Genomic DNA, 24,651 nt, shown 5'->3' with positions numbered 1-24,651 from the left:
TGAGTCCATCAGGAGCTCTTTAATTACCTGAAAATCAAAAAGGAATGATACAGAAAGTGGAAACATGGACAAATTGCTAAGGATGAGTACCAAATAACACAATCATGTAGGAACAAAATCAGAAAGGCTAAGATGCAAAATAAATTATACCTAATAAGGGACATAAAGCATTATGAAGAGGTTTTTTTAAATATATTAGGAACAAGAGAAAGATGAAGGAAAGTGGATCCACTACTTGTAAGTACTTGTAAGGAAAGTAAGATCCACTACTTAGCAAGGAAGGAGAGCTAATAACAGATGACCTCAAAAATACTGATTTTTCTATTTTCCTTCCATGCTAACTAAAAAGGTTAATAGTGACCAGGTACTTAACACAATAAATACTAATAAGAGGGGAAGGAATGCAACCCAGAAGAGGGAAAGAACAGATTAAAAATATTTAGATAAATTAGATATATTCAAGTCAGCATGGCCTGATAAAATTCATCTTAAGGTACTTAAACTAGCTGAAGCAATCTCGGAACTATTATCTTTGGGGAACTCCTAAAGGATAGATGAGGTCCCAGAGGACAGGCGAAGGGCAAACATAGAAACTTTCTTGAAAAAAGAAGACCCGGGGAATTATAGGCTGACTGATCTAACTTCAATACCTGGAAAGATACTGGAAACAATATTGTTAAACAATCGCTTTGTAAGAATCTGGAGGATAATAGGGTTATAAGGAATAGTCAACATGGATTTCTCAGGAACAAATCATTCCAGACTTATCTAATTTCCTCAGGGTGACTGGCCTACTGGATGGGGGGGAAGCTGTAGATATATCTTGATTTTTAGAAAGGCTTTTGACACGTCATAAATATAAAGGGAAGGGTAACCACCTCTCTGTACACAGAACTATAAAATCGCTCCTGGCCAGAGGCAAAACCCTTTCACCTGTAAAGGGTTAAGAAGCTAAGATAACCTCGCTGGCACCTGACCAAAATGCCCAATGAGGAGACAAGATACTTTCAAAGCTGGGGGGAGGGGAAGGGGGGAATAAAGGGTCTGTCTGTCTGTGTGATGCTTTTGCCAGGAACAGAACAGGAATGGAGTATTAGAACTTGTTAGTTAGCTAGAAATGCGTTAGATTTCCTTTTGTTTAAATGGCTGGTAAAATAGCTGTGTTGAATGGAATGTATATTCCTGTTTTTGTGTCGTCATGTACCTTAAGGTTTAGCCTAGAGGGATTCTCTGTTTTGAATCTGATTACCCTGTAAGGTATTTACCATCCTGATTTTACAGAGGTGATTCTTCTACTTTTTTCTTTTAAGAACCTGATTGCTTTTTCATTGTTCTTAAGATCCAAGGGTTTGAGTCTGTGTTCACCTATGCAAATTGGTGAGGATTTTTATCAAGCCTTCCCCAGGAAAGGGGGTGTAGGCCTTGTGTGGGGGGGGAATATTTGGTGAGGAAGACGTCTCCAAGTGGGCTGTTTCCCTGTTCTTTGTTTAACACGCTTGGTGGTGGCAGCATAGGGCTCAAGGACAAGGCAAAGTTTGTACCTCGGAAGTTTTTAACCAAAGCTGGTAAGAATAAGCTTAGGGGGTCTTTCATGCAGGTCCCCACATCTGTACCCTAGAGTTCAGAGTGGGGAAGGAACCTTGACAACACAATCCTACATGGTAATCTCATAAGCAAACTAAGGAAATGCAAGTTGAGATGAAATGACTATGAGGTAGATACATAGCTGGTCGAAAGACCATACTCAAAGTAGTTATCAATGGTTTGCTGTCAAACTGGGAGGGCATATCTAGTGGGCTCCCAGAGAGGTCTGTCCTAGGTCCAGTACTAGTAAATATTTTCATTAATAACTCAGAAAATGGAGTGGAGAGTATGACTATAAAATTTGCAGATGACACCAAACTCAGAGGGATTACTAGTGCTTTCGAGGACCAGATTAGAATTCAAAATGACCTTGAGAAATTAGAGAACTGGTGTGAATTCAATAAGATGAAATTCAATAAAAACTGGCTAGGCAGTCATATTTCAGAGAAGGATCTAGGGTTTACAATGGATCACAAATATGAGACAACAATATGATGCAGTTGCTAAAAAGGCTAGTTCTGGGTGCCACAATTTAAGAATGAGATGGACAAATTGAAGAGTCCATAGGACAATGACAAAAAACATAAGTTTAGAAAACCTGACCTGTGAGGAAAGGTTAAAAAAACTGGACATCTTTACTTTTGAGGGAAAGAAGGCTGAGACACCTCATAACAGTCTTTTTAGATACGTTAAGGGCTGCTCTAAAGAGGACTGATTGGTTGTTTTCCATGTCTACTGAAGGTAGACCAAGGAGTAATGGGCCTAATCTGCAGCAAGGGAGACTTAAGGATAATTAAACCCTGGACTAGGCTTCCAAGGAGGTTGCGGAATTCCATCATTGGAGATTTTTAATAGGTATTATACCCAACAGGAGGTAATTCTGTTTTGGACCTTATGACAGATAAAGATGAATTCATCACTAGACTGGAAGTTGATGGTTGCCTTGTGGCCTGATTACATTCAATAAGGGTGAACAAAGGACAGTCTCAACCACTTATATATGCTTCAAAAGGGCTAATTTCCCAAAGAGAAGGAAAATTACACAATTGATTTGGGAGGATAAATTTAGACAGAAAAATGTGAGTGAATGTTGGGAACCCTTTAAGAAGGTTTTACATGACCAAAGAGCTCAGTTTCTCAATCAAGAAAAAAGAACAGGAGTACTTGTGGCACCTTAGACTAAAATTTATTAGAGCATGAGCTTTTGTGGGCTACAGCCCACTTCACTGGATGCATAGAATGGAACATATAGTAACTTATATACAGGTAAGTTGGAAGTTACCATACAAACTGTGAGAGAGTAATTAGTTAAGATGAGCTATTATCAGCAGGAGAAAACTTTTGTAGTGATCAAGATGGCCCATTTGGACAGTTGACAAGAAGGTGTGAGGGTACTTAACTTAGGGAAATAGATTCAATATGTGTAACGACCCAGCCACTCCCAGTCTCTATTCAAACCCAAGTTAATGGTATCTAGTTTGCATATTAATTCAAGGAGTGGTCTGTCTCACAAGATCTGTGAGTGAGGGATCATTTTTTCAGGATAGATTGTAAATCTTTGGTGCGTTGGAGAGGTTTTAGTTGGGGGCTGAAGGTGACAGCTAGTGGTGTTCTGTTTTCTTTGTTGGGCCTGTCCTGTAGTAGGTGACTTCTAGGTACTCTTCTGGCTCTGTCAATCTGTTTTGTCACTTCAGCAGGTGGGTATTGTAGTTTTAAGAATGCTTGATAGAGATCTTGTAGGTGTTTGTCTCTATCTGAGGGATTGGAGCAAATGTGTTTAATCTTAGAGCTTGGCTGTAGACAATGGATTGTTTGGTGTGTCCTGGATGGAAGCTGGAGGCATGTAGGTAGGAATAGCGGTCAGTAGGTTTCCGGTATAGGGTGGTGTTTATGTGACCATCGCTTATTAGCACAGTAGTATCCAGGAAGTGGACCGCTTGTGTGGATTGGTCTAGGCTGAGGTTGACGGTGGGATGGAAATTGTTGAAATCATGGTGGAATTCCTCAAGGGCTTCTTTTCCATGGGTCCAGACGATGAAGATGTCATCAATGTAGCTCAAGTAGAGTAGGGGCATTAGGGGATGAGAGCTGAGGAAGTGTTGTTCTAAGTCAGCCATAAAAATGCTGGCATACTGTGGGGCCATGCGGGTACCCATAGCAGTGCCACTGACTTGAAGGTATATATTGTCCCCAAATGTGAAATAGCTGTGGATGAGGACAAAGTCACAAAGGTCAGCCACCAGGTTTGCCATGAGATTATCAGGGATACTGTTCCTGACGACTTGTAGTCCATCTTTGTGTGGAATGTTGGTGTAGAGGGCTTCTACATCCATAGTGGCCAGGATGGTGTTATCAGGAAGATCACTGATGGATTGTAGTTTCCTCAGGAAGTCAGTGGTGTCTCGAAGATAGCTGGGAGTGCTGGTAGTGTAGGGCCTGAGGAGAGAGTCCACATATCCAGACAATCCTGCTGTCAGTGTGTCAATGCCTGAGATGATGCAGCATCCCAGGTTTATGGATCTTGGGTAAGCAGATAGAACCCCAACCAGGGGTATTCTAGGCATGTGTCTGCACATATCTGTTCTTGTGCTTTTTCAGGGAGTTTCTTGAGCAGATGGTGTAGTTTCTTTTCGTAATCCTCAGTGGGATCAGAGGGTAATGGCCTGTAGAATGTGGAGTTAGAGAGCTGCCTGGCAGTCTCTTGTTCATTTTCCAACTTATTCATGATGACGACAGCTCCTCCTTTGTCAGCCTTTTTGATTATGTCAGAGTTGTTCCTGAGGCTGTGGATGGCATTGTGTTCTGCACAGCTGAGGTTATGGGGCTGCTTTTCCACAATTTCAGCCCGTGCACATTGACAGAAGCAATCTATGTAGAAGTCCAGTCTGTTTCGACCTTCAGGAGGAGTCCACGCAGAATCCTTCTTTTTGTAGTGTTGGTAGGAAGGATTCTGTGGGCTAGTATGTTCAGAGATGTGTTGGAAATATTCTTTGAGTCGGAGATGTCAAAAGTAGGATTCTAGGTCACCACAGAACAGTATCATGTTCATGGGCCTGGAGGGACAAAAGGAGAGGCCCGGAGATAGAACAGACTCTTCTGCCAGGCTAAGAGTATAGCTGGAAAGATTAACAATATTGTTGGGTGGGTTAAGGGAACCACTGTTGTGGCTCCTTGTGGCATGTAGTAGTTTAGTGTCCTTTTTCCTTTTGTAGAGAAGCCAAGTTTGTGTTGTAAATGGCTTGTCTAGTTTTTGTAAAATCTATCCATGAGGAAGTTTGTGTGGAAGGTTGGTTTTTTGAGAGTATCCAGTTTTGAGAACTCATTCTTAATCTTTCCCTGTTTGCTGTATAGGATGTTGATCAGGTGGTTTCGCAGTTTCTTTGAGTGTGTGTGGCACAATCTCTCAGCATGCATAGCTCCTCTTAACTAATTAGCCTCTCAGTTTGTATGGTAACTTCCAACGTGTGTGTGTGTATACTACATGTTCCATTCTACGCATCCGATGAATTGGGCTGTAGCCCACAAAAGCTTATGCTCTAATAAATTTGTGAGTCTCTAAGGTGCCACAAGTACTCCTGTTCTTTTTGCGAATACAGACTAACACAGCTTCTACTCTGAAATCAATCAAGAAAGAGGACAACTTTGGCTAAAAGCCCACTGTGTTTCAGTGGCAAAGTGAAGCCAGAAATTAGAAATAAAAAAGCAATATATAACAAATGGAAAATGAGAAAATAGATGACAATCACTAAATTAGGAGTTATGACATGGAGAAAGTTGATAAGGAAAGCTATGGATGTCAGGGGAAAGTCTGTGACTGGCAGAATTAAGGACAATAAGAAGTTTCCCAATTTATATTAGGAAAAAAGAACCTATAAATTTATAGGCTCATTAGATGGAGATGGTAAAATTGATGTAAAAGAAGCAAAATTTTCAATTTTTTTTCTGTATTTGGAAAGAAGCAGAATGGTCTGCTTATCTCATGTTATGGAGATGAAGTACTTTCCAATCTATTAGGAATTGAGGTTGATAGACAACATCTACTAGTGATCACCATTTTTAAATCAGTAGGCCCAGATAACTTGCATCCAAGAGCTCTAAAAGAGTTGGCTGAGGCTTTCTAGTGTTAATTTTTAATAAATCTTGGGAAAGTGAGAATTCCAGAGCAGCCCTAATGTTGTGCATGTATTCCAATAAGGCAAGCGGGATGACCCAGGTAACAATAGTCTGGTTAGCCTGGCATCAGTTCCAGGCAAAATAATGAAAAGGCTGATACGGGATTCAATTGATAAATAAAGCCAGTAAACTTGGTTTTATGGAGAATCGGTCTTGTCAAACAAACCATATTTCTTTCTTTGAGGCAATTACAAGATTGGTTGATAAAGATTACTGTGTAGATATAATATACTTAGACTTTTGTGAAGTGTTTGACTTAGTATCGCATGACTGATTAAGAAATTAGTACTGTACAATATGAATAAAGCATTTGCTGAATGGATAAAGAACTGGCTACCTGACATTTCAAAAAGTAGTTGTGGTTGAGGAATCATCAACAAATGGTGGTGTTTCTAGTGGGATTCTTCAGGGATCGGTACTAGGCCCAATCCGGAAGTAAATATAAAATCGCTGCTAATGTAATTTGTGAATGATGATAAGAGTGGGGGAATCATAGCTCAATCTGGATTACTTGGTTACCTGGGCCTACGCAAACAAATGCAAACACAAATTATGTACTCTGATCTACTTACTGAACTAATATATCTTTAAGGTCCAGTTTTATCTAAAACACGTCATGATTGGTGCTTCAGACTAGGAGCCAGTTCCTCAGCTAGTGTAAAATAGCATAGCTCCATGGAAGAATATTTGAAGAGTTCTGACAAAGAGATAATTGGAGTGACAGTGTAGTAGGGCAATGGATTTGGAGTCAGGAGACCTGGGTTCTATTTCTAGGTCAGCCATTAAGTCGCATTGTGTTGCTGGGTGAATTACTTAATCGCTATGCCTCTGTTCCCCTTCCAACCCTTTGGCTGTCTTGTCCATTTGAAAGAATATAAGCTCTTCAAAGCAGGGACTTTATGTGTTTGTACAGTATCTAGCACCAATACTAGGTGCAACTGTAATATAAGTAAGACTAAAAGTGCTGGTAATTTTCACTTAATTTCTAAGAAAAAATGAGGTTTGCTGTTTTCCTACAGCTTTAGTAAGTTTTTTCCTTTTTATAGTGTGGTAACTTTAAAAAAAAAAACAAACAAAAAAAAAACCCGAGCCAAGCAGTTCCTGCTCAGAATCCAAAGGTGGCGTCTTTTATTGATCATACTTGACTTGTTTGCTCTGCCGACTCCCATTTAATGTCATGATTGATTATTCATTTACATTGTAAATATCTCTGCAGATCAAATCTCTTTAATATTAATCATCTCTGGAATGTAAGTAAGCAACACTTCATGTTTTTAATGCTAATTGGGTAATATATTGCTAGATTGAAACATAAATTTACATTTATATATCCATAAATATATTTTGACATCTTGTCTTGTGAATCCAACAAAACGCTGCTGAGCTACAATAACCTTACTGAAAGAAAAGGAGTACTAGTGGCACCTTAGACTAACCTAACCTTAAAACTCCAGATGTGGCTAGCAAGGATTCTGTGTTCATAATTTCTATCATAAAATAGATGTCAAAAAATGTTATCAGTTTTGAGCATCCCATTTAAGGGCTTTGTGGTCAATAGTAAGATACTTGGATTGTACAGAATGGGGGTGGATAAACAAGTATCAAAGGATCTATTTAGACACCATTTGAATTCCTGTATAGGGGTGTGAAAGCCCCACTATCTTTCTATGGGAACTCAATAGACAATAGGAAAAGAAGAAAATTAAGTCATATATGGTCAGCAGTGCAATACCACATTTGGGAGGGGAGAGTTGTGGCAGATGAATGATAGGAGTTTCAAAAGTGCTTAGTGTAGGCTATGTCTTCACTGCAAAAAAGATGGGATTTTTTTTTTTTTAAAACTGTGGGATAACTAAATGTACATTAACTAACTATCCCACTGTAACAATCCTAGCGGAAACAAAGCAGTGTGGTTTTACTGAGAGGTAAACTATAGAGGTGAAGTCAATACTATACACCAACCTATGGCTGATCTCACCTAGTTTACCTCACAATAAAAATACAGTGCTCTTTCTCCCTCCAACTCCCACTAGGATTTTACAGTGATAGCCAATGCAGGTTAGCTATCCTGCTATAAAAGCAATCATTTCTGACCGTGAAGACGAAACCTTAGCATAACTCTGCCATTGATGTTGGAGTTAGGCTAACACAGAGCACTTTTTTTTTTTTTTTTTTTTTTTTTAAATCCCACCGTAAAGTTGTAAGCTTAATACCTTGACCCCTGGGGTAGCAGGGACTGTGTTGCTAAAGACTCTACCCTCCTCTAGCTGTGTTATAAGAAGCAGCTCACATGAATTCCAGAGAGATACAGATGTATCCAGTGTCCCTTGGTAGTGGACTCAGCCCTGAAGCATTTTCTTAGCCAAAGCTCTTAACTAATGTAACTGAGAGGTTTTTGACTGAATAAAGACTTTAAAATGGCATTACTTTCAACTGGCTGTTGGAAGCTGAGACTATGCAACTTCAGCCTTGATTTTTATTTATTTATTTTATTTTTGCTTACATTGAGAAGAGCATGTATATGAGTGTGTGCTGCAATTGTCTAAAATACAAGTGTGGTTTAGTTAGGTCAGTTCCATTGGCCTCTGCATTGTTTTTGGAAGCATGTTAAAGAATCGCCTTTGTGATTTAAAGGTGTTGCCCTGAAATGTAATTTCATCTGAGTCTCTGGGGTGCCCTATGAAAAATGTGGCTGTATCCCTTTTTGCTTGGAGTTCCTATGTTTTGAGATCTGACAGTTTGAAAATTTCTATAAGCTGTAAATGGAATGTTGCATATAAACTTTTCCTGCAACAGGTGCAGAATTTAAGTCTGTCTACACTGGTTTAGACTATGCCTGGTCAGAGGCAGATTAGGAGTTTGTGGGGCTCTGGGCCAGTGCAAGTTGGGGCCCCTCCCTACCCCTTCTGCTTGCAGTCCCCTCTGCCCCCACCCCTGGCGTGCCTGCTGCAGAAGTGGGGTCGGGGCAGAGTGCGTGGGTGCACAGGCGTGCCCATTTTTCCAGGGGCCTCCCAATTGGCCCTGTTGGCCCAGTGGCTAATCTGCCACTGCTGACAATGATATTCAAACATTTCTTGTAAAGATGATTGTGGCATCATTTCACTGGCTGATGTGCTAACAGGACCTTTTCTGAGAAACATGGTTTAGAATGGTTCTGTAGGCTACCTGAGGAGATGCAGTTTGGTTAACACGATTCTCAGTAACTGAATCTTTTTCCACATTAATGAGGGGAATGGCACTGGTTGAAATATGGTTGTTGCTATATCAGCATGGTTTTAGACTTTGCCAACCTGGGCACTAACATCTGCTACCATAGTCTGGATTTGCAATGGACATGGATTATCAACTCATTCAGTCTCTTTCAAATATTCAAAAATTCTTAAGGAGCATTCAGGGCAAATTCCTAGTCTTCCGCCACCTTTGGAAACACTTCACCATGTTCCCAGGAAGGCAAAAGTTTCCGCAAATCTCTTGCTTCACTGAACAAAAGGATATATGCTAGTGGTACTGATCTTCTGTGGTATCCCAGTGTACAGCAATGAAAGTGTCATCCACATACCACATTATGCACATGGGGAAGGGATCTTCACCACAAGAGGAATACATTCTTCTGCATTTCATTCCCAGGGGAGCAGCGTCAGCAGCAACTGGAGAACGCACAGCCTGGCTTTCAGATACTCACTCACTCACTCACTCACTCACTCACTCACTCACTCACTCGTTAACCAGGCTGGTGATTTCAGGGGACACAGATATCATCCATGTTAAAATGGCTTCAATTTGAGTTACTCAACAGTAATTTTCTACATACAATTACTTCCAGGTCAGCTAGGCATCAGTGCGATTCTCAACCTGTCATTCATAGATTCCAAGGCCAGAAGGGATCACTGTGTTCGTCTAGTCTGGCCTCCTGTGTAACGCAGGCCACAGAACTTCCCCAAAATAATTCCTAGAGCATATTCAGACAAACTATTACTCAGCACAGCCTGTGGAGATTAGCTATTTGATTTTTGTATTATTGTTCTCAGTGATGAAAAGCACAACGTCATTTTATAGCAATGGTCAAACCATATTCTTTCTGTATGCAAAGCACCGGCTGGTACTGTGAGGGTGGTAGCACTTGAATGGGCAGCTCTGAATTCTGATAAAGTGAAAACCTGTAAAAGTGTCAAGTGATCAGTTTCTACACTACATCCTAGGAAAATTCTCCCGTATGTGCTACATCCTACTACCTTCAGTTGTTATGAAACAAAATATCTTATATATAATCATGCCCCAACGGTTACATACCTGTACTGTCTTCATATACTACTGTCACTATTTTCCAGTTGTAATATAGTACCAAATCCAAAATTGCCCTACTGATGGCTGCATAGTCTGGGTAGAGGTTGATATAAAATGTATCTTTGTTATCCACTGTAGGGTGCTTCCATCGGGTCTGTATATGTGGAACTTCAAGAGCATTGCAAATAGACTGCACTGCACTGACCGAGGAACTGTGGGAGGGACCAAACAGTGCAGCTACACCAAGCGCAAGCTGGTCACATGCTGTGAAAGAGAGGAAGGGGAGAAAAGAGCTGTAAATGATCTGCAAAGTCAGGTAACGTGCTGCATTTTTAGTTTGGTTTTGTGGTACATTCATGTATTGAAAGGCATGCTTTTGAGAATGGGTGACCGTGCTGCTCTCCAGTCCCCCAAGGCACCTGCATTAGAGATACTTTACATTGCACAACTGATGAGCAGTATATCACAGAATCAACTCGCTGAAAATAAAAAATAAAATGACTGTTCACTTCATTACCTTTCATCAGACTGAGCTGAAATGCCTCAATGTGGTGTTATCCTGGAGAAACCTAGAGCTATGCTGACAACCTATATGTCAAATGAATGTCATATGAATTAAGTTTCATGGCAGAGTGACAATGGAGAGGTTGGCAAACTGCTATCAAAATGAGTGAGTTTGTTAATTTCAAGCCAAAGAGTTATAAAGAGGCAAGGGCATTGTGATTCGTGGTGTATATTTCTTGCTCTTTACTATTAAGGGTCAGGGACGTTACTACCAATAAAAAGAGAAATGGAGATTCGCTGCACATTGGTATATTCATTTTTAAAATGTCAAGCAAATGTCTTCTAGCGATTAAGTAATTTAAGTGCAAAATGATATAATGCACATTTGATCCAGTCTTGCTCCCACTGGGGTCAATAGCAAAATTCCCATTGCAATTAATAAGAGCAGGCCCAGGCCAGTGATATCATAAGAAAAAAAATAAGATTGTTCTGGAAATCATATCAAAGGAGGATACCTTTACTCCAATCACCATAATGTATACTATTTCTAGAGATAAACTAAAAAACCCCACACCCATGTTGCTCTACACCTCTGTTCCTCTCCTCTTTTCCTCAGGCTAATCATTCTAAAATGCAACAAAATTCACAGCTCTTGTGTATGTGATAGAAATCTAGCTGCAAATATTTCTAATCTTTATGGGTTGGGGTGAAACCATTCCATGTAGCCTGCAGTGATCTGATTCTTTTTTGTTGGAAATGTTGAATAAACATAAAATAAACTGCAATTACTTGAAATGCTTAAAATTATCCAAACACAGACAATGAGCTTGAGCTCTTCTCTACTAATATTTAGCTCTATGATACTAGTCCAATGTGACAGAAAATCAAGCACTTTTTATTTTCTCAGCTTACAAATGAGCACTGTGTACGCACACCGCATGAAACATGGCTTTCCGAGGTTTAATTTGCAAGCCTTCTTAAAGGATTGTGGGAACTGATGTCTGTTAAAGCTTATTCCTTCACTCTCCCACTTCCCTGGTCCTTCTCGCATGAACAGAGAGCAACAATACCCAAAGTCCAAAGGTGCAAACAATTTGATGTTTATTGGGGTGACCTTCCAGCAAGCTTAAATCCAAGTTCCTTTTTCCTTATTTTTTTATTTATTATAATATATAAGTATTTCCAACTTACTTCCTGTTTGTCCATAATTTATATAGTAATATTCTTAGGCATACCTTAACCAATCATTCTACTTAAATTTACCTAACCAATCCTAACATACTGTAACATGATTAGCTAACCAATTATATCCCATCACCTTAATTAGTTTACACCCAGCAAAATTAATTATACAGCAGACAAAGAATCACAGAACCAGACAGGGACCATGCCAGTAAACAATGCAAAGTGGGAACTGTAATGACAAAACAATACAGAAGTGAGGATTTCACAACTGCATCTATAAAGACATAAGGGTTTCCCAGCTGTGTCTATTGATAAGTGAGTTCTTACTAGACAGAAAACTATCAACCTAAATTTCCTTTTATATCTTCTAGGCTCTTTCCTTTCTCTGGAGGTGATATATCTGATCACGTTCCGAACAGCCCCATATTGACTAGTTTGGAATGTGAGGATGTGACCATGCGCTTCCCAGCATATGACTGCCTCTGCTGCTTAGCCAAAGGCATTAGCCTAAGAACAGGGCCTCAGACTGTCACAGTGAGAGAAGGCCCTTACACAGATTCTTTCTTGTATACCTCCTATTACTAGCTAAATGATAAACATATACCTACATTCTTAAAGTATAGGCCTTTACAGGCAGACCTGAATATCTATATCCTAACAATGTCCAAATCATAAAGATGCTGTCAATGTTTTATGAGGACAAAGTTAACATTTTTATTTGATGTGGTTTGGAATATGAGTTTAATAGTAGTTCTCAGTAGCCACAAGGTAGGATCTTTTTTTATGGAATCTGAAATTCTGTCTGTCGAAACCTGCCACGACCTATGTAGTATGCATGAGTCCAGAAATGATATTTGAAAGGCAAATTAACAACAAAAACTACAAAGAACTGTCTTATAAGGGAATTTTATATTTTGTCTGAAGCAGCTCCCTGGTTTTGTTTTGTTTTGTTTTTAAGTTGAGTAATAAATTACATTGAGTGCTATGAGGCAAATATATAAATAACAAGGAGCAAGTCATTGTTCCTAACAAGCCTCATGATGTGGGTCTGCATATCTAGTTCAGTAATCCTGAACTTGCCTTCTAGCAAACTTATTTTATGCATTTGCTTTTACTGTAACCCACATAATTTTAATGAATGAACTGTAAAGCACATCCTCAAGCCTTGGTGATTTATGGCTCTTTTCTAGTCTTGTTTCCATCAAATTTTGTGACAGTGTTTGAATTCAGGGAACTCAACTACTGTCTATGAACTCTTAGCATACTTTAAGGATGTCTTTTTAGAAATGAATGATTAGGCTGAGTCCAAGGAAACAAGTAACAGTCCCAAATGAGATTTTGACTTTTAGTCTGCATGTTAGATGAGGTGTCAGACACTTGTCTTCCATTCAGGGAAAATAAATGGATGAGAATATATATTTCTTACTTTTTCAAGCCCAATTTTTATAAATGGTTAGAATAGAGCAACCCATCTGCTGTTTCGCAAAGTGTTAACATTTCAGGATAACCTCTTCATTCACCCTGTTCTTAGTACCTTGGAATTAGTTTGGTGGGAATTCTGTATATCAATGTATCTTAATTATGAGACATGACATCTCACTGTTCTCTTCTAACCTACTTTCATTTTCTTCAGAATTCTATGGTAAATCCATTTTTTTTAAAGAATTGGGTTGGCCCTGCCATCTTCCATTTGGTGGTGTTAGCTAGAATGTAGGTAGCTTATCAAAGACTAGATAAGAGTTATAAGTGTCTTCCAGCTTTAGCTCTTACCTCCCAATAATGCTGTAGACTGAATTTTCCTGCTATACTCTCTCTAAATATCTGAGCTACCGCAAAAGCATAATATTGTACAGAACATACAAATTACAGAAGATTAAAATATTAAGATAATTACCTCGTCTTGAAGCTTCGAAACTATCAAAGAGGTTAATTCTCTGGATGTCGTAGGTTAATGTGGTATTAGGCATCAGTGTTCTGTTTCTGTTAATGTTGGTGACTGCAAACTTGAAAGCTAATTCTTCAACGTTAACAGGTTCATTTTCCACAGTTTCAAATATTCCTCCTGTAGAAGCAAGGAGATAAAGGAGAAGCATTATTCACTTCTTCATTCATCACTATACATGGAAGATAAAAGCACATTATGAGCAATAATAGCCTGAGTATTCAGTATTGTTAAACTAGGATTTTAAGACTAATGGATGTGGGGTCATTCATTTTATCCATGATATTACTGTAGAATAAATCCATATTCTACACACTACCTGTAGAGACATCTGTGAAAGATGCTGCACATGTTCTAGGTAAATATTTTTAAAGTAACATACTTTCGGATAAAAATTTCAAAAGCATGTAAGTGACTTAGAGCCTAAATCATGAATAGTGTGGAAATAGAGAAGTGTTATTTGCCCTTTCGCACAATACAAAACACAGGGGTTACTCAATGAAATTAATAGGCAGCAGTTCTAATGTAAACAAGAGGCAGTACTTTTTCACACAGTGCACAACTAACCTCTGGAACTCAATGCTCGGGATGTGGTGATGTCCAAAAGTATAAGTGGTTTCCAAAAAGAACTGGATAAGTTCATGGAGGATAGGTCCATCATGGCTATTAGCCAAGATGATCAAGGACAGTCGCATACTTGGGGTGACCCTAAACCTCTGACTGCCAGAAGCTGGAGTGGAAGGCGGGCAGATCACTTCATAATTGCTCTGTTCTGTATGCTCCCCCAGAAATTTTATGGGCCACTGTCAGAACCAGGATACTGGGCAAGGTGGATCATGGTGTGACTAAGTGTGGCAGCTCTTATGTCCAATTTTCAAAAGTGATTTTAAGTACTTTGAAAACGTTGCCCTTAGAACTTTACCCATTTCAGGCACAGCCGGGCATTGAGGGCACTAAGCGGAGATGAGCTACCTCAGTTGGACCTCTGGGGGGCATTGTGCCTTGTACAAGCATTTATACCACCTGTTGCTCCTGCCGACCAGTGGAAAGGAGGGTGGGGTTATGATTCCACCTCCTCTGGAGAGGCTTGAGCTGGCAGCTGTGCTAACCTCATGGCATTTTGTTAATCAGGGGAGTGCAAGGACTGCAGTAAAGGCCAACCTGGGCACAGGAAGTTTGGGGAAGGCTCCTAACACAACTGTCCCCACTCCAGCCATATAGAGCAAGGTAAAATCTGGGTTGTCTTGTATCGGTTGCTTGGTTAGACCATGCTATCATAAAGTTGCAAAATAATTTCTTTAATTCCTAGTTTTCAGATGCTTCAAATTTTCCAATAAAAACCCTACTTGGGCTGAAAGTTTCCAAGCTTAATCTCTGCCTGGAAGGTTTTTGGATTTTTTTGGTTAAAATCTGGGCAAACTCCCCCAGGCCCAGAGGACAAATAAACATATTTTTCCTGTTTTTGAAAGCTTATTGCTGGACTTTCACACAGAAATCCCCAAACAGCTGAACGCTGAGACTTAGAATGCAAACGCTGTGGTTTTGTGAAGGAATTATGGCCATGACTATATTTAAACCACAAACTTAGAGAAGTCTGGATACTTAAAATTAATAAAAGTCAGGAAATATAAAAATCAAGGGCCCAAATTTTAGGCTGCCACCAAAAAGCACTCCGCACAGCTCAGGAGCAGGACTGCAAAGATTGGATTTGTGCCCTTGCTTCTAGGCTAGCTGTGCACTAAGTCATTTGTGTAAATCAGAGCAGGTGAAAGCTGCTCTAAATTGTGCTCTTAGGGATCTTGTATAGCTTTATTATGCTTAACTCCAAGGGTCTCGAATAGCAGCGAAGGATCAACAGGAACGCCTTGGCCATGCCCTTGATACTGGTATAGCCGAGGTGGATTCTAGGTTACTGGAGGCTTGACTGTGCTGCTGGGCTGATCCGCCCGCAATCAGCAATAGCAGCTTGAGGGTCACGTTGCATCAGCACTACACCACAAAGCAGCTGCACCATCGTGCTGGATCCAGACCAAGGATCTTACAGCAACATGCACGTATGCTGTACATTTTGTGACCTCTTTAATATAAACAGAAATATATTAAGTTACTGGTAACCATTTAGCAAGAAAGGTAGGAAGGGAAGATGCTGCATGTATGCAATGTGAGTTAATGTTGCTATTGGAGCCTTAACTTTAGCACTTCATGACTTGAAAAATTCTAACTCTCATATTAACATTGTATTAACACCATGGTGGGTCCACCCACATGAAGCCACTTGGAGGAATGGGGCCTTAATGGGAGCAAAACTGGCCCATTAAACTGTACTCAGGGATCATTTTATCCACTAGTGAAATGAAGCTGCTTCTGGGGTGAAAAATTCCAGCTGTTTAACAGCACACACAAATGCTGCACAACAGTGAAGGATAAAGAATGCCGCTATCGTATTGAAACCGCAGGGAGAAATGTAAGTAGGTAGAATGCAGCTTCTGAAGTTGGAATTTGGTGACGAAACTAGAACTAATGTCCCTGTTCCTACAAAAAGTTCCGAAAGTGCTCAAGAAAAATGACACCTCCAGCAACACAGTGCCCACTAGCACTGTGCTGGAGAATTGGTTCAGCAGTTTCTCAAAGGGGCAAATACTACCTAGTGAATAATCGCCCACAATACTTCTTGCAGCATGTAGGTAGGTGGTTTTGGGAAAATGTCCCACCCAAATACTGACTCAACCCTTCTTAAACTTGTAAAATCTGATAGGATCATGGCTGCATGCCATTCCACATGGGTAACTATATTAGTTCCTAGGTTATATTTTCAGAGGCCAGAAAATAAAATCTATTTGATCTGCTCCTGATTATACTGCTTACAACTGAAGTTAAGTCTTTCTGGAAACTTGAGGTGGGATTTCCAAGGAAGAGCCTTTTAAAGAGTAACAGGTGTGACTGTTTTTTTGAGGGGAACTGAACATTATAATGGAATGCCTTGGTGGTTCTCACAGGGAAGTTCAGGGGGAAGGAAGGCTAGTATGTATCAGGGTTCTCAGGTCTTTCTGATCTGGTGCTTAGACTTATGATTTGGGGTGACTGGAATATATACTAACCTCTAGAGACTTTTTTTATGTCAATAACACATTCAGGCTTTCTGGGAACACTGTGATTTGATGAATGTATAACACACAGCCATTTTAAAAAAAGCACTCCTTTAAACAGCAATCTCCAGGTTCAGTACTTGATTTAGCAAGTATAATTTACTCATTTTAGTGCAAGGCACTAGAGAATATTTTGGATTTCTCAGTTAAATATTTTTCCATTTCCCCCTTGTGAAATTTAAGCACCAGATATCACTTTATATTTTCTATTCATCAGACTGTATTCAGCTAATGTACTGCAATCTCTTGCAGTTTTGATGTCACCAATATAGGTTTAGTGTAGTCATTAGCTGACAATCAGGAAAGGGAAACACACAGTGGAATTAAGACCTGCTTTGCATTTTAACTCAACAGTAAAAGCACTAGAAGCTATCAAAAGAAAACAAGATGGCAATGTAATCTCTTTCGATAGCTACTCCTTTAAATATGCAGTTATATTACCTCTCTAATCCATATAAAATAGCGTAATTGCTTGAGATGTGATATCTTATTTAAGTTATGTACTGCAGGGTTAACTCTGACTGCACAAAATTGTTTCAGGTCCTAGAGTTCTTTTTGATAATGAACAACAGTATTGCCAACCAGTTTACCATTCTGTTGGTTAACCACAATTTACCTTCCTTCCTCTCATCAGCTGACAATATTTCTCCTCTTCCAACATATACAAACATTGACTAAACCTACTCCCAAACAGAGATAATTCTGTGCTAAAGCAAGTCAGGGTCTGTCTATATAGTATGCCATCCTCTTTTTCTTGCTCTTTGGTTTCTTTAAACTATTATGATCTTAGCAAAACATCCATCCTGCTTGCTTGCTAAATATTTTATGCTTCTATAACTTTAGTTTCCTGAAATAGTTTAAATGGTTTGATCTCTCTGATTTTGGGTGCTTCACACACCACATGCACACTTGTAAATGCATGCATCTTCCCACCCCTGATGCAGAAGAACCCAAGAGCGATCCACTGGAACATTTACATCATCATTATTCTGGCCCAATCATTTGCAATATACGTGCATATTTAAAAAGCCCTAATCCTGAATGAAATTCATGTGGGCAGATCCCTATGCCTGCACACAGCCCTCTTGATTTCCATCCAGGAGCAAGGCATCTACTGATACTACTCTCATTACTACATTGAGGTCCATATGGGGAAAATGAGAAATATTTAAGTTAATCTGTATTTAGGACCACACTTTTATCGGTCACCTTTTAAATACACTCTCAGAAACACTAATCTTAATTTCTCTTTTCAGTTTTTCTCGCAGTAGTCATTTATACTTAAAGCAGAATTTTACATCGAACTTTTTTGGTCTCCAAATAAGAAGTGTCCACAAAAGCTGCAAGCTGATGGATTTTTTTTTTTTTAAGGGGAAAAAATGCACACCCTAAGAATGTTACTGAAAAGGACAGAATCCTCACTAGAATATCATTGCAAAGCAGTCTCAATGGGAATTTTATATGCATTGTTGTACTCTAAAAATGTACTCCGGAAGTATTTCTAAAAGCCTGCTGTCTATAGCTTAAATACTGCTGTATTTTAGAGGGCTATGCTAAAGTGCCCCTCTAGTCCATATTCTAGATATGTCTTGTCTACACTAATGGTGTTAAAGTATTTTTGAAAATGGCTTATACCATATACATACCAGTGCATTTATTGGTGGGTGAGGTACTCTGGGCATGCCTGCAAGCATTAGTTTTGGATATGCAATCGATATGTACATGATCTGTACATGCATCTTTAGTTCAACTAAACACCCTGCTTCATAATCAGATGTGCAGCCACCAAATGCTGGATGCTTTTTTCATTGGAAACTGGCCTGAGACCACTAAATTATTTTCAGAGGCCAACAAGCAGCTATCTGATTGTTCATAGTTGTTTAGAACAAGATGCCACCACCCTTCTTCATGCTGAATAATGTCTATATTTGAATATATTCCTGTTAATCATACAAATAAAAGGGATTATTCGCAGAGTAAGGTGCTGCTCAGTGTGAGTAAGAGTGGTAGAATCTACTCTTGTGTGAACAACTTCGGATCCCTACCGACCCTGGGTTTGGTTCTAGCCAGTGACCTAAATGTGAAAAGGGTTATATCAGACCATAAATCCTTCATCAGGCATCTTTAAAAATGATAGTGAATAAAATTTATCCTATCTTAATATTTCTGAAGAAATTTAACAAATTAATCCACTAAATTCACCTTCTTATTTAGTAAATACCTCACAATCATGTTTGTTGTAGGGTGACCAGATTCCAGATTTTTTTTTTTTTAATAGGGACAGTCCTGATTTTTGGGTCTTTTTTCTTTATATAGGCTCCTATTACCCCCCCCCCCCAGCCCCCTGTCCCAATTTTTCACATTTGCTATCTGATCACCCTAGTTTGTTGTGAGCTCCAAACTAGAAGAGAAACAGAAGTTTAAGTGATAAACTGGTTCTTTTATCATACTTATCAGATGTTGCAATTAAATACAAGTGAAGATTGTACAACATTTTAAAAATGAATTAACCAGAGGGCTCTACAAGAAAAAAAGTGATACACTAGATATAAAGACAGGTTTCAGAGTAACAGCCGTGTTAGTCTGTATACGCAAAAAGAAAAGGAGTACTTGTGGCACCTTAGAGACTAACCAATTTATTTGAGCATAAGCTTTCGTGAGCTACAGCTGTGAACAGTATGCATCCGATGAAGTGAGCTGTAGCTCACGAAAGCTTATGCTCAAATAAATTGGTTAGTCTCTAAGGTGCCACAAGTACTCCTTTTCTTTTTACTAGATATAAACAATGCTCCTGAAATGACGCAGTTGAACACCAAACACGGAGGAGACTTTCAGAAGGGGCTGATGTTTGTTTAAAGTTCTTTGGAAACTCTCCCATTGTCCCCCATCCTTTGACCTAGATCTAAGACACCTTTTCTGTTACTCTAATCCTCAGCCGCACCAGGGGATGAACTATTGTAACCTAGAGTAGCGTAAGGGCTGCTCTAAAGTCCATGGATTAGAACAGTACCCTGGGAGCTATTTCATGAGACACTGGAACACACTGTAATCCTGCTCTTTCCTTTCATACCCCTGTCATGCTTGGTATGGAGGGACACAGGTGATGTAGAAACAGATGTAGCAGCCTTATGTCACCTGGTCCCTTTACATCTGGAGAATCCCAGCTGCCCTGAGATGACAGCAGTGCAAAGCAGAGGGACAGCTGAATCAGTGTGGAAATGGATGGGTCCAGGATCTGGTCCCACATCGTGTGTGTGTGTGCGCGCGCACACATTTGTGGATGGATGTGGGAAACCATCTCCTTTCACCATTTTCACTGAGAGACTATGGGCAAAGGGCTAAAGAAAGACATTTAGGGTATGTCTACAGTAAGAAATTATTTTGAAATTATTCTATTTGAATTTTCAGAAGCTATTGTATATATTCGGTCTTGTGTCCACACTAAAGCGCATGAATTCAGCAGATTGCGGCCACAGTACCAAGGCTAGCATTGAATGTGAGAGCGGTGCACTGTGGGTAGCTATCCCACAGTCCCCACTGCCCATAGGAATTCTGGGTTAAGCTCCCAGTGTATGATGGGGCAAAAACATTCTTGCGGGTGTTTCTGGGTGTGTGTCATCAGAAAGCTATGGCAGACAAGTGTTTCGCGCCTTTTTGGCATGCAGACGCCATACTGCTTTCAGCAGATGGTGCACTGCTGCTCTCCTGTTACTATGAATCCAACTCAACTCTGCTCAGCAATCGTGAACTGAGCAGCACAGCTTCCACCGCCAACTCTGCTCTCCCGCTATTGCCACGCTTCCGAGCTTCTCCATGTTGTCTGTCCTGGGCTCTCACCTCCGTGAAAGCCACAGAAGACAACAATTTTCAGCCTTTGTTCCGCTACCGTGAAACAAACAGCACAGCTTCCGCTGCCACTCCACTCTTCTACATTTTGTGCCCTTTTTTCAGGATTACCCATGCAGGCGCCATAGCCATGGAGCCCGATCAGATCTCCACTGCAGTTTTGACCATTGTAAATACCTCACGCATTTATCCAGCAGTACGTGCAGTACCTGCAAAACCGGGCAAGGAAGGGACGACAGTGCGATTACTATACTGATGACATGGACACAGATGGCATGGCATGTGGCGATTGGGAGATCATGGTGCTGTTGGGCCAGGTTCAGGCCGTGGAACACCGATTCTGGGCCCGGGAAACAAGCACAGACTGGTGGGACCGCATAGTGTTGCAGGTATGGGATGATTCCCAGTGGCTGAGAAACTTCCGTATGCGTAGGGCCACTTTCATGGAACTTTGACTTGCTGTCCCCTGTGCTGAAGGGCAAAGACGCCAAAATGAGAGCAGCCCTCACAGTTGAGAAGTGAGTGGCAATAGCCCTGTGGAAGCTTGCAACGCCCAACAGCTACCAGTCAGTCGGGAATCAGTTTGGAGTGGGGAAATCTACTGCGGGGGCTGCTGTGCTGCAAGTAGTCAATGCAATCATTGACCAGCTGGTACAAGGGTAGGGTAGTGACTTTTGGAAATGTGCAGACCATTGTGGATGGCTTTAATGCACTGGGCTTCCCTAACTGCGGTGGGGCTATAGACGGAACACATATCCCTATCTTGGCCCCGGAACATAGGGCGGCCAGTACATAAACCGCAAGGGGTACTTTTCCATGGTGCTGCAAGCACTGGTGGATCACAAGGGACGTTTCACCGACATCAACGTGGGATGGCCGGGAAAGGTGCATGATGCTTGCATCTTCAGGAACTCTGGTCTGTTTGAACAGCTGCAGGAAGGAACTTACTTCCCAGACCAGAAAATTACTGTTGGGGATGTTGAAATGCCTATAGTTATCCTCAGGGACCCAGCCTACCCCTTAATGCCATGGCTCATGAAGCTGCACACAGGCACCCTGGACAGTAGTAGGGAGCAGTTCAACTAATAGGCTGAGCAAGTGCAGAATGGTGGTAGAATGTGCGTTTGGACGTTTGAAAGTGCGCTGGCGCAGTTTACTGACTCAGTTAGATCTCAGCACAACGACTATTCCAATTGTAATTGCTGCTTGTTGTGTGCTCCACAATATCTGTGAGAGTAAGGGGGTGGCCAGTTTCGCATAGCCAGACAACAGGGCAATTAGAGTGCAGCAGGGCGCACTGCACATCAGAGAAGCTTTGAAAGCCAGCTTCATGACTGGCCACGGTACGGTGTGAGAGTTGTGTGTGTTTCTCTTAAAGTTACCCACCGTGTGTGTGTGTGTGTGAAAGGAAATAAAGTCACAATTGTTTAAAAACTGTTCTTTATTATTTGTTGCACAAAACATTGAGAGAAATCGGAAGCTAGATGGGGGGGGGTATTGGGTTGGGGGGGTGGAGGAGGGAAGGACAAGTCTAGAAACCAAATAAAAATTTAGGATATGCCAGATTTCTGCTGCTTGTGCAATCCTCTGGGGTTGACTATGTGGGTCCCCATAGCCTCCCCCCCCACGTGTTCTTGAGCATCTGGGTGAGGAGGCAATGGAACTTGGGGAGGAGGGAGGGCAGTTATGCAGAGGCTGCAGCGGCAGTCTGTGGTCTTGCTGCCTTTCCCGCATTAGATCCACTATACAGCAGAGCAAGTCATTTTGCTCCGCCATGAACTTGACCATAGCATCCTGCCCGCTCTCATCGTGCGCACCCCTCCTCTCTTTGTATTCATGTAATGCTTTACGCAACTCAACAATTGTTTGCCTCCACGCATTCAGCTGGGCCCTAGCAGTAGGGGAGAACTGCATGAGCTCGGCAAATGTCATCCTGAGTTCATTTTTTCCGCCTTCTAATCTGGACCAGCCTCTGGGATGGAGTAGATGGGGGCCGCATTGAAACATTTGCACCTGCTGCAGGAGGAGAAAAAGGGAGGGTAGTATTTTAAAAGATACATTTTAGAGAATAAAGGGGACACTGTGTTTCTCAGTGAAACAGGCAATTCATAGTACATAGCTCATGTGCTTTCTGTACAAGGTCTCATTTTGCCTCTTATACTGAAGTGCCTGCCACTTTGGTGTGAGTACACCATCACATGTGGCCAGACAACAGAATTCAGCTTGCAGGCAGCCTGCGGACTCTCTGGGATGATCATTACACACACCCACAGCAGGGCTACGATGAGACTCTGAGCAGGGATGAGCCCTTTAAACTAAACGTGAACAGCCCAGCGCAGCTAGGTTTCCCCCCCACTGCATGGCTCCCATCAAGCTCTCACTCACCAGAAGTGCCTTCTCCAGAGTCATCATCCAGGAGCATGCTTTGGGAGTAGGGGGAGGCTATTGGCTCCAGCGTTAAGAATAGTTCCTGGCTGGGGGGGAAAACAGATTCCCCACTTGCCACCTGTGCACTGTCGTCGTCCTCCTCCTTCTCTTCGTCCTCCAAAAACTCATCCTCCTTGCTCCGTGCTACTCCCCCCTTTACAGGTGTCCACGGACAGTGGTGGGGTAGTGGTGTCATCACCCCCCATCCCCCATAATTGCATGCAGCTCATGGTAGAAGCGACATGTATGGGGCTGTAACCCAGAGCGCCCGTTCACCTCCCAGGCTTTTTGGTACGCTTGCCTGAGCTCCTTTATTTTTGTATGACACTATTCTGTGTCCCTGGAGTAGCCTTTTTCTGTCATGGCCCTGGAGACTTTAGCGTACGTATTTGCGTTCCTTTATTTGGAACGCAGTTCTGCCATAACAGATTCGTCTCCCCAACATGCAATGAGATCCAGTACCTCCTGTTCGGACCATGCTGGAGCTCGTCTGTGAATCCGGGACTGCGTGGTCACCTGTGATGGTGGACTGTGCTGATGGTCGCCTGTGCTGTTGGTGACCAAACAGGAAATTCAAAAGTTCCCGGGGCTTTTACTGCCTACCTGGCTAGTGCATTGGAGTTCAGAGTGTTGTCCAGAGTGGTCACAAGGGAGCATTCCGGGATAACTCCTGGAGGCCAATATTGTCGAATTGTGTCCACAGTACCTGTAACCCGGAACTGCGATCGCGATTTTTAGCACTACTCCACTTGCCGAGGTGGAGTACACAAATCTGAGTAAAGAGCCCTTTAAATCAAAAAAACTGGTTTGGTCGTGTGGATGGAACCAGTTTTATTTCGAGGTAACTCGACTAATTCTGAAATAACCGAGTACTGTAGACCAGGCCTTAGAGTCAGGTGTATTAAAATATTCCTCAGCAGTGAGTAAAAGGGAAATGATGGCTACTTGGCGAGGGTAGTTCTGACAGTGATGAGAGCACTAGCCAGATGAGTGATCTTCAAAGAGGAGGAGGAAGGGAATCCAAGTTGAACTGACTAATATGACAAGTCATCAACCCCCTGCATCCTTTGAAAGAAAAAATCGACAGGAAGTGAAATGTCAAAACCATAAAAGCACACTTCAGTGGGCACTCCTAAAAATGCTACAAAAGTCTTTCTAACCAGATAAATCTGTCATCACTTAAAGATGCTGTCAAGGACTAAGACTCAGATGTCATTACTAGATCACGTCCTTTCCCCCACCTATTCTTAAAATGCTTCACTCCAAGGTGCTCGAGTGCTAATGGGACAGAGCTTTTGACTCCTTTGACCTGATATAAATTCAACCCTAATCAGTAGCAGCAAAAAGTTGTTGCTCTTTTACGAAAGGTATTGTTGTCTGCCCAGTTCCCAGGGAGAGTTCTCAATGTCACAAAAATATCATCATATGTAGCAGTCTTAGCACTATGGCCAAGATTGAATAGGCATGATGGAAACTGATCCTCAAAGGTGTCTGCATGTTGGAGCCAAAGCATCTGGGCAGGGCAGGGGGGCAAGTTTGGACTTCTACTGCCTGAGGTTC

General features: G+C 41.3%; 1 protein-coding gene across 3 annotated transcripts in view; it reads right to left on the bottom strand.

Moving 5' to 3' along the window:
- The window catches only part of GRIK1 (glutamate ionotropic receptor kainate type subunit 1), a 236,900-nt gene that overhangs the window by 111,920 nt on the left and 100,329 nt on the right, over positions 1 to 24,651 (bottom strand). For all 3 annotated transcript variants that reach the window (XM_074970925.1, XM_074970916.1, XM_074970909.1), the window contains exons 2-3: positions 13,625 to 13,792; positions 10,048 to 10,305 (exon numbers count right to left, since the gene is read on the bottom strand). In XM_074970925.1, the coding sequence (XP_074827026.1) occupies positions 10,048 to 10,305; positions 13,625 to 13,792 (426 nt within the window). The remainder of the gene's footprint in view (positions 1 to 10,047; positions 10,306 to 13,624; positions 13,793 to 24,651) is intronic.

The sequence above is a fragment of the Natator depressus genome, chromosome 1 (genome assembly GCF_965152275.1).
Source record: "Natator depressus isolate rNatDep1 chromosome 1, rNatDep2.hap1, whole genome shotgun sequence".
NCBI lineage: Eukaryota > Metazoa > Chordata > Testudines > Cheloniidae > Natator > Natator depressus.
This window is presented reverse-complemented; position numbering and strand designations above follow the sequence as displayed.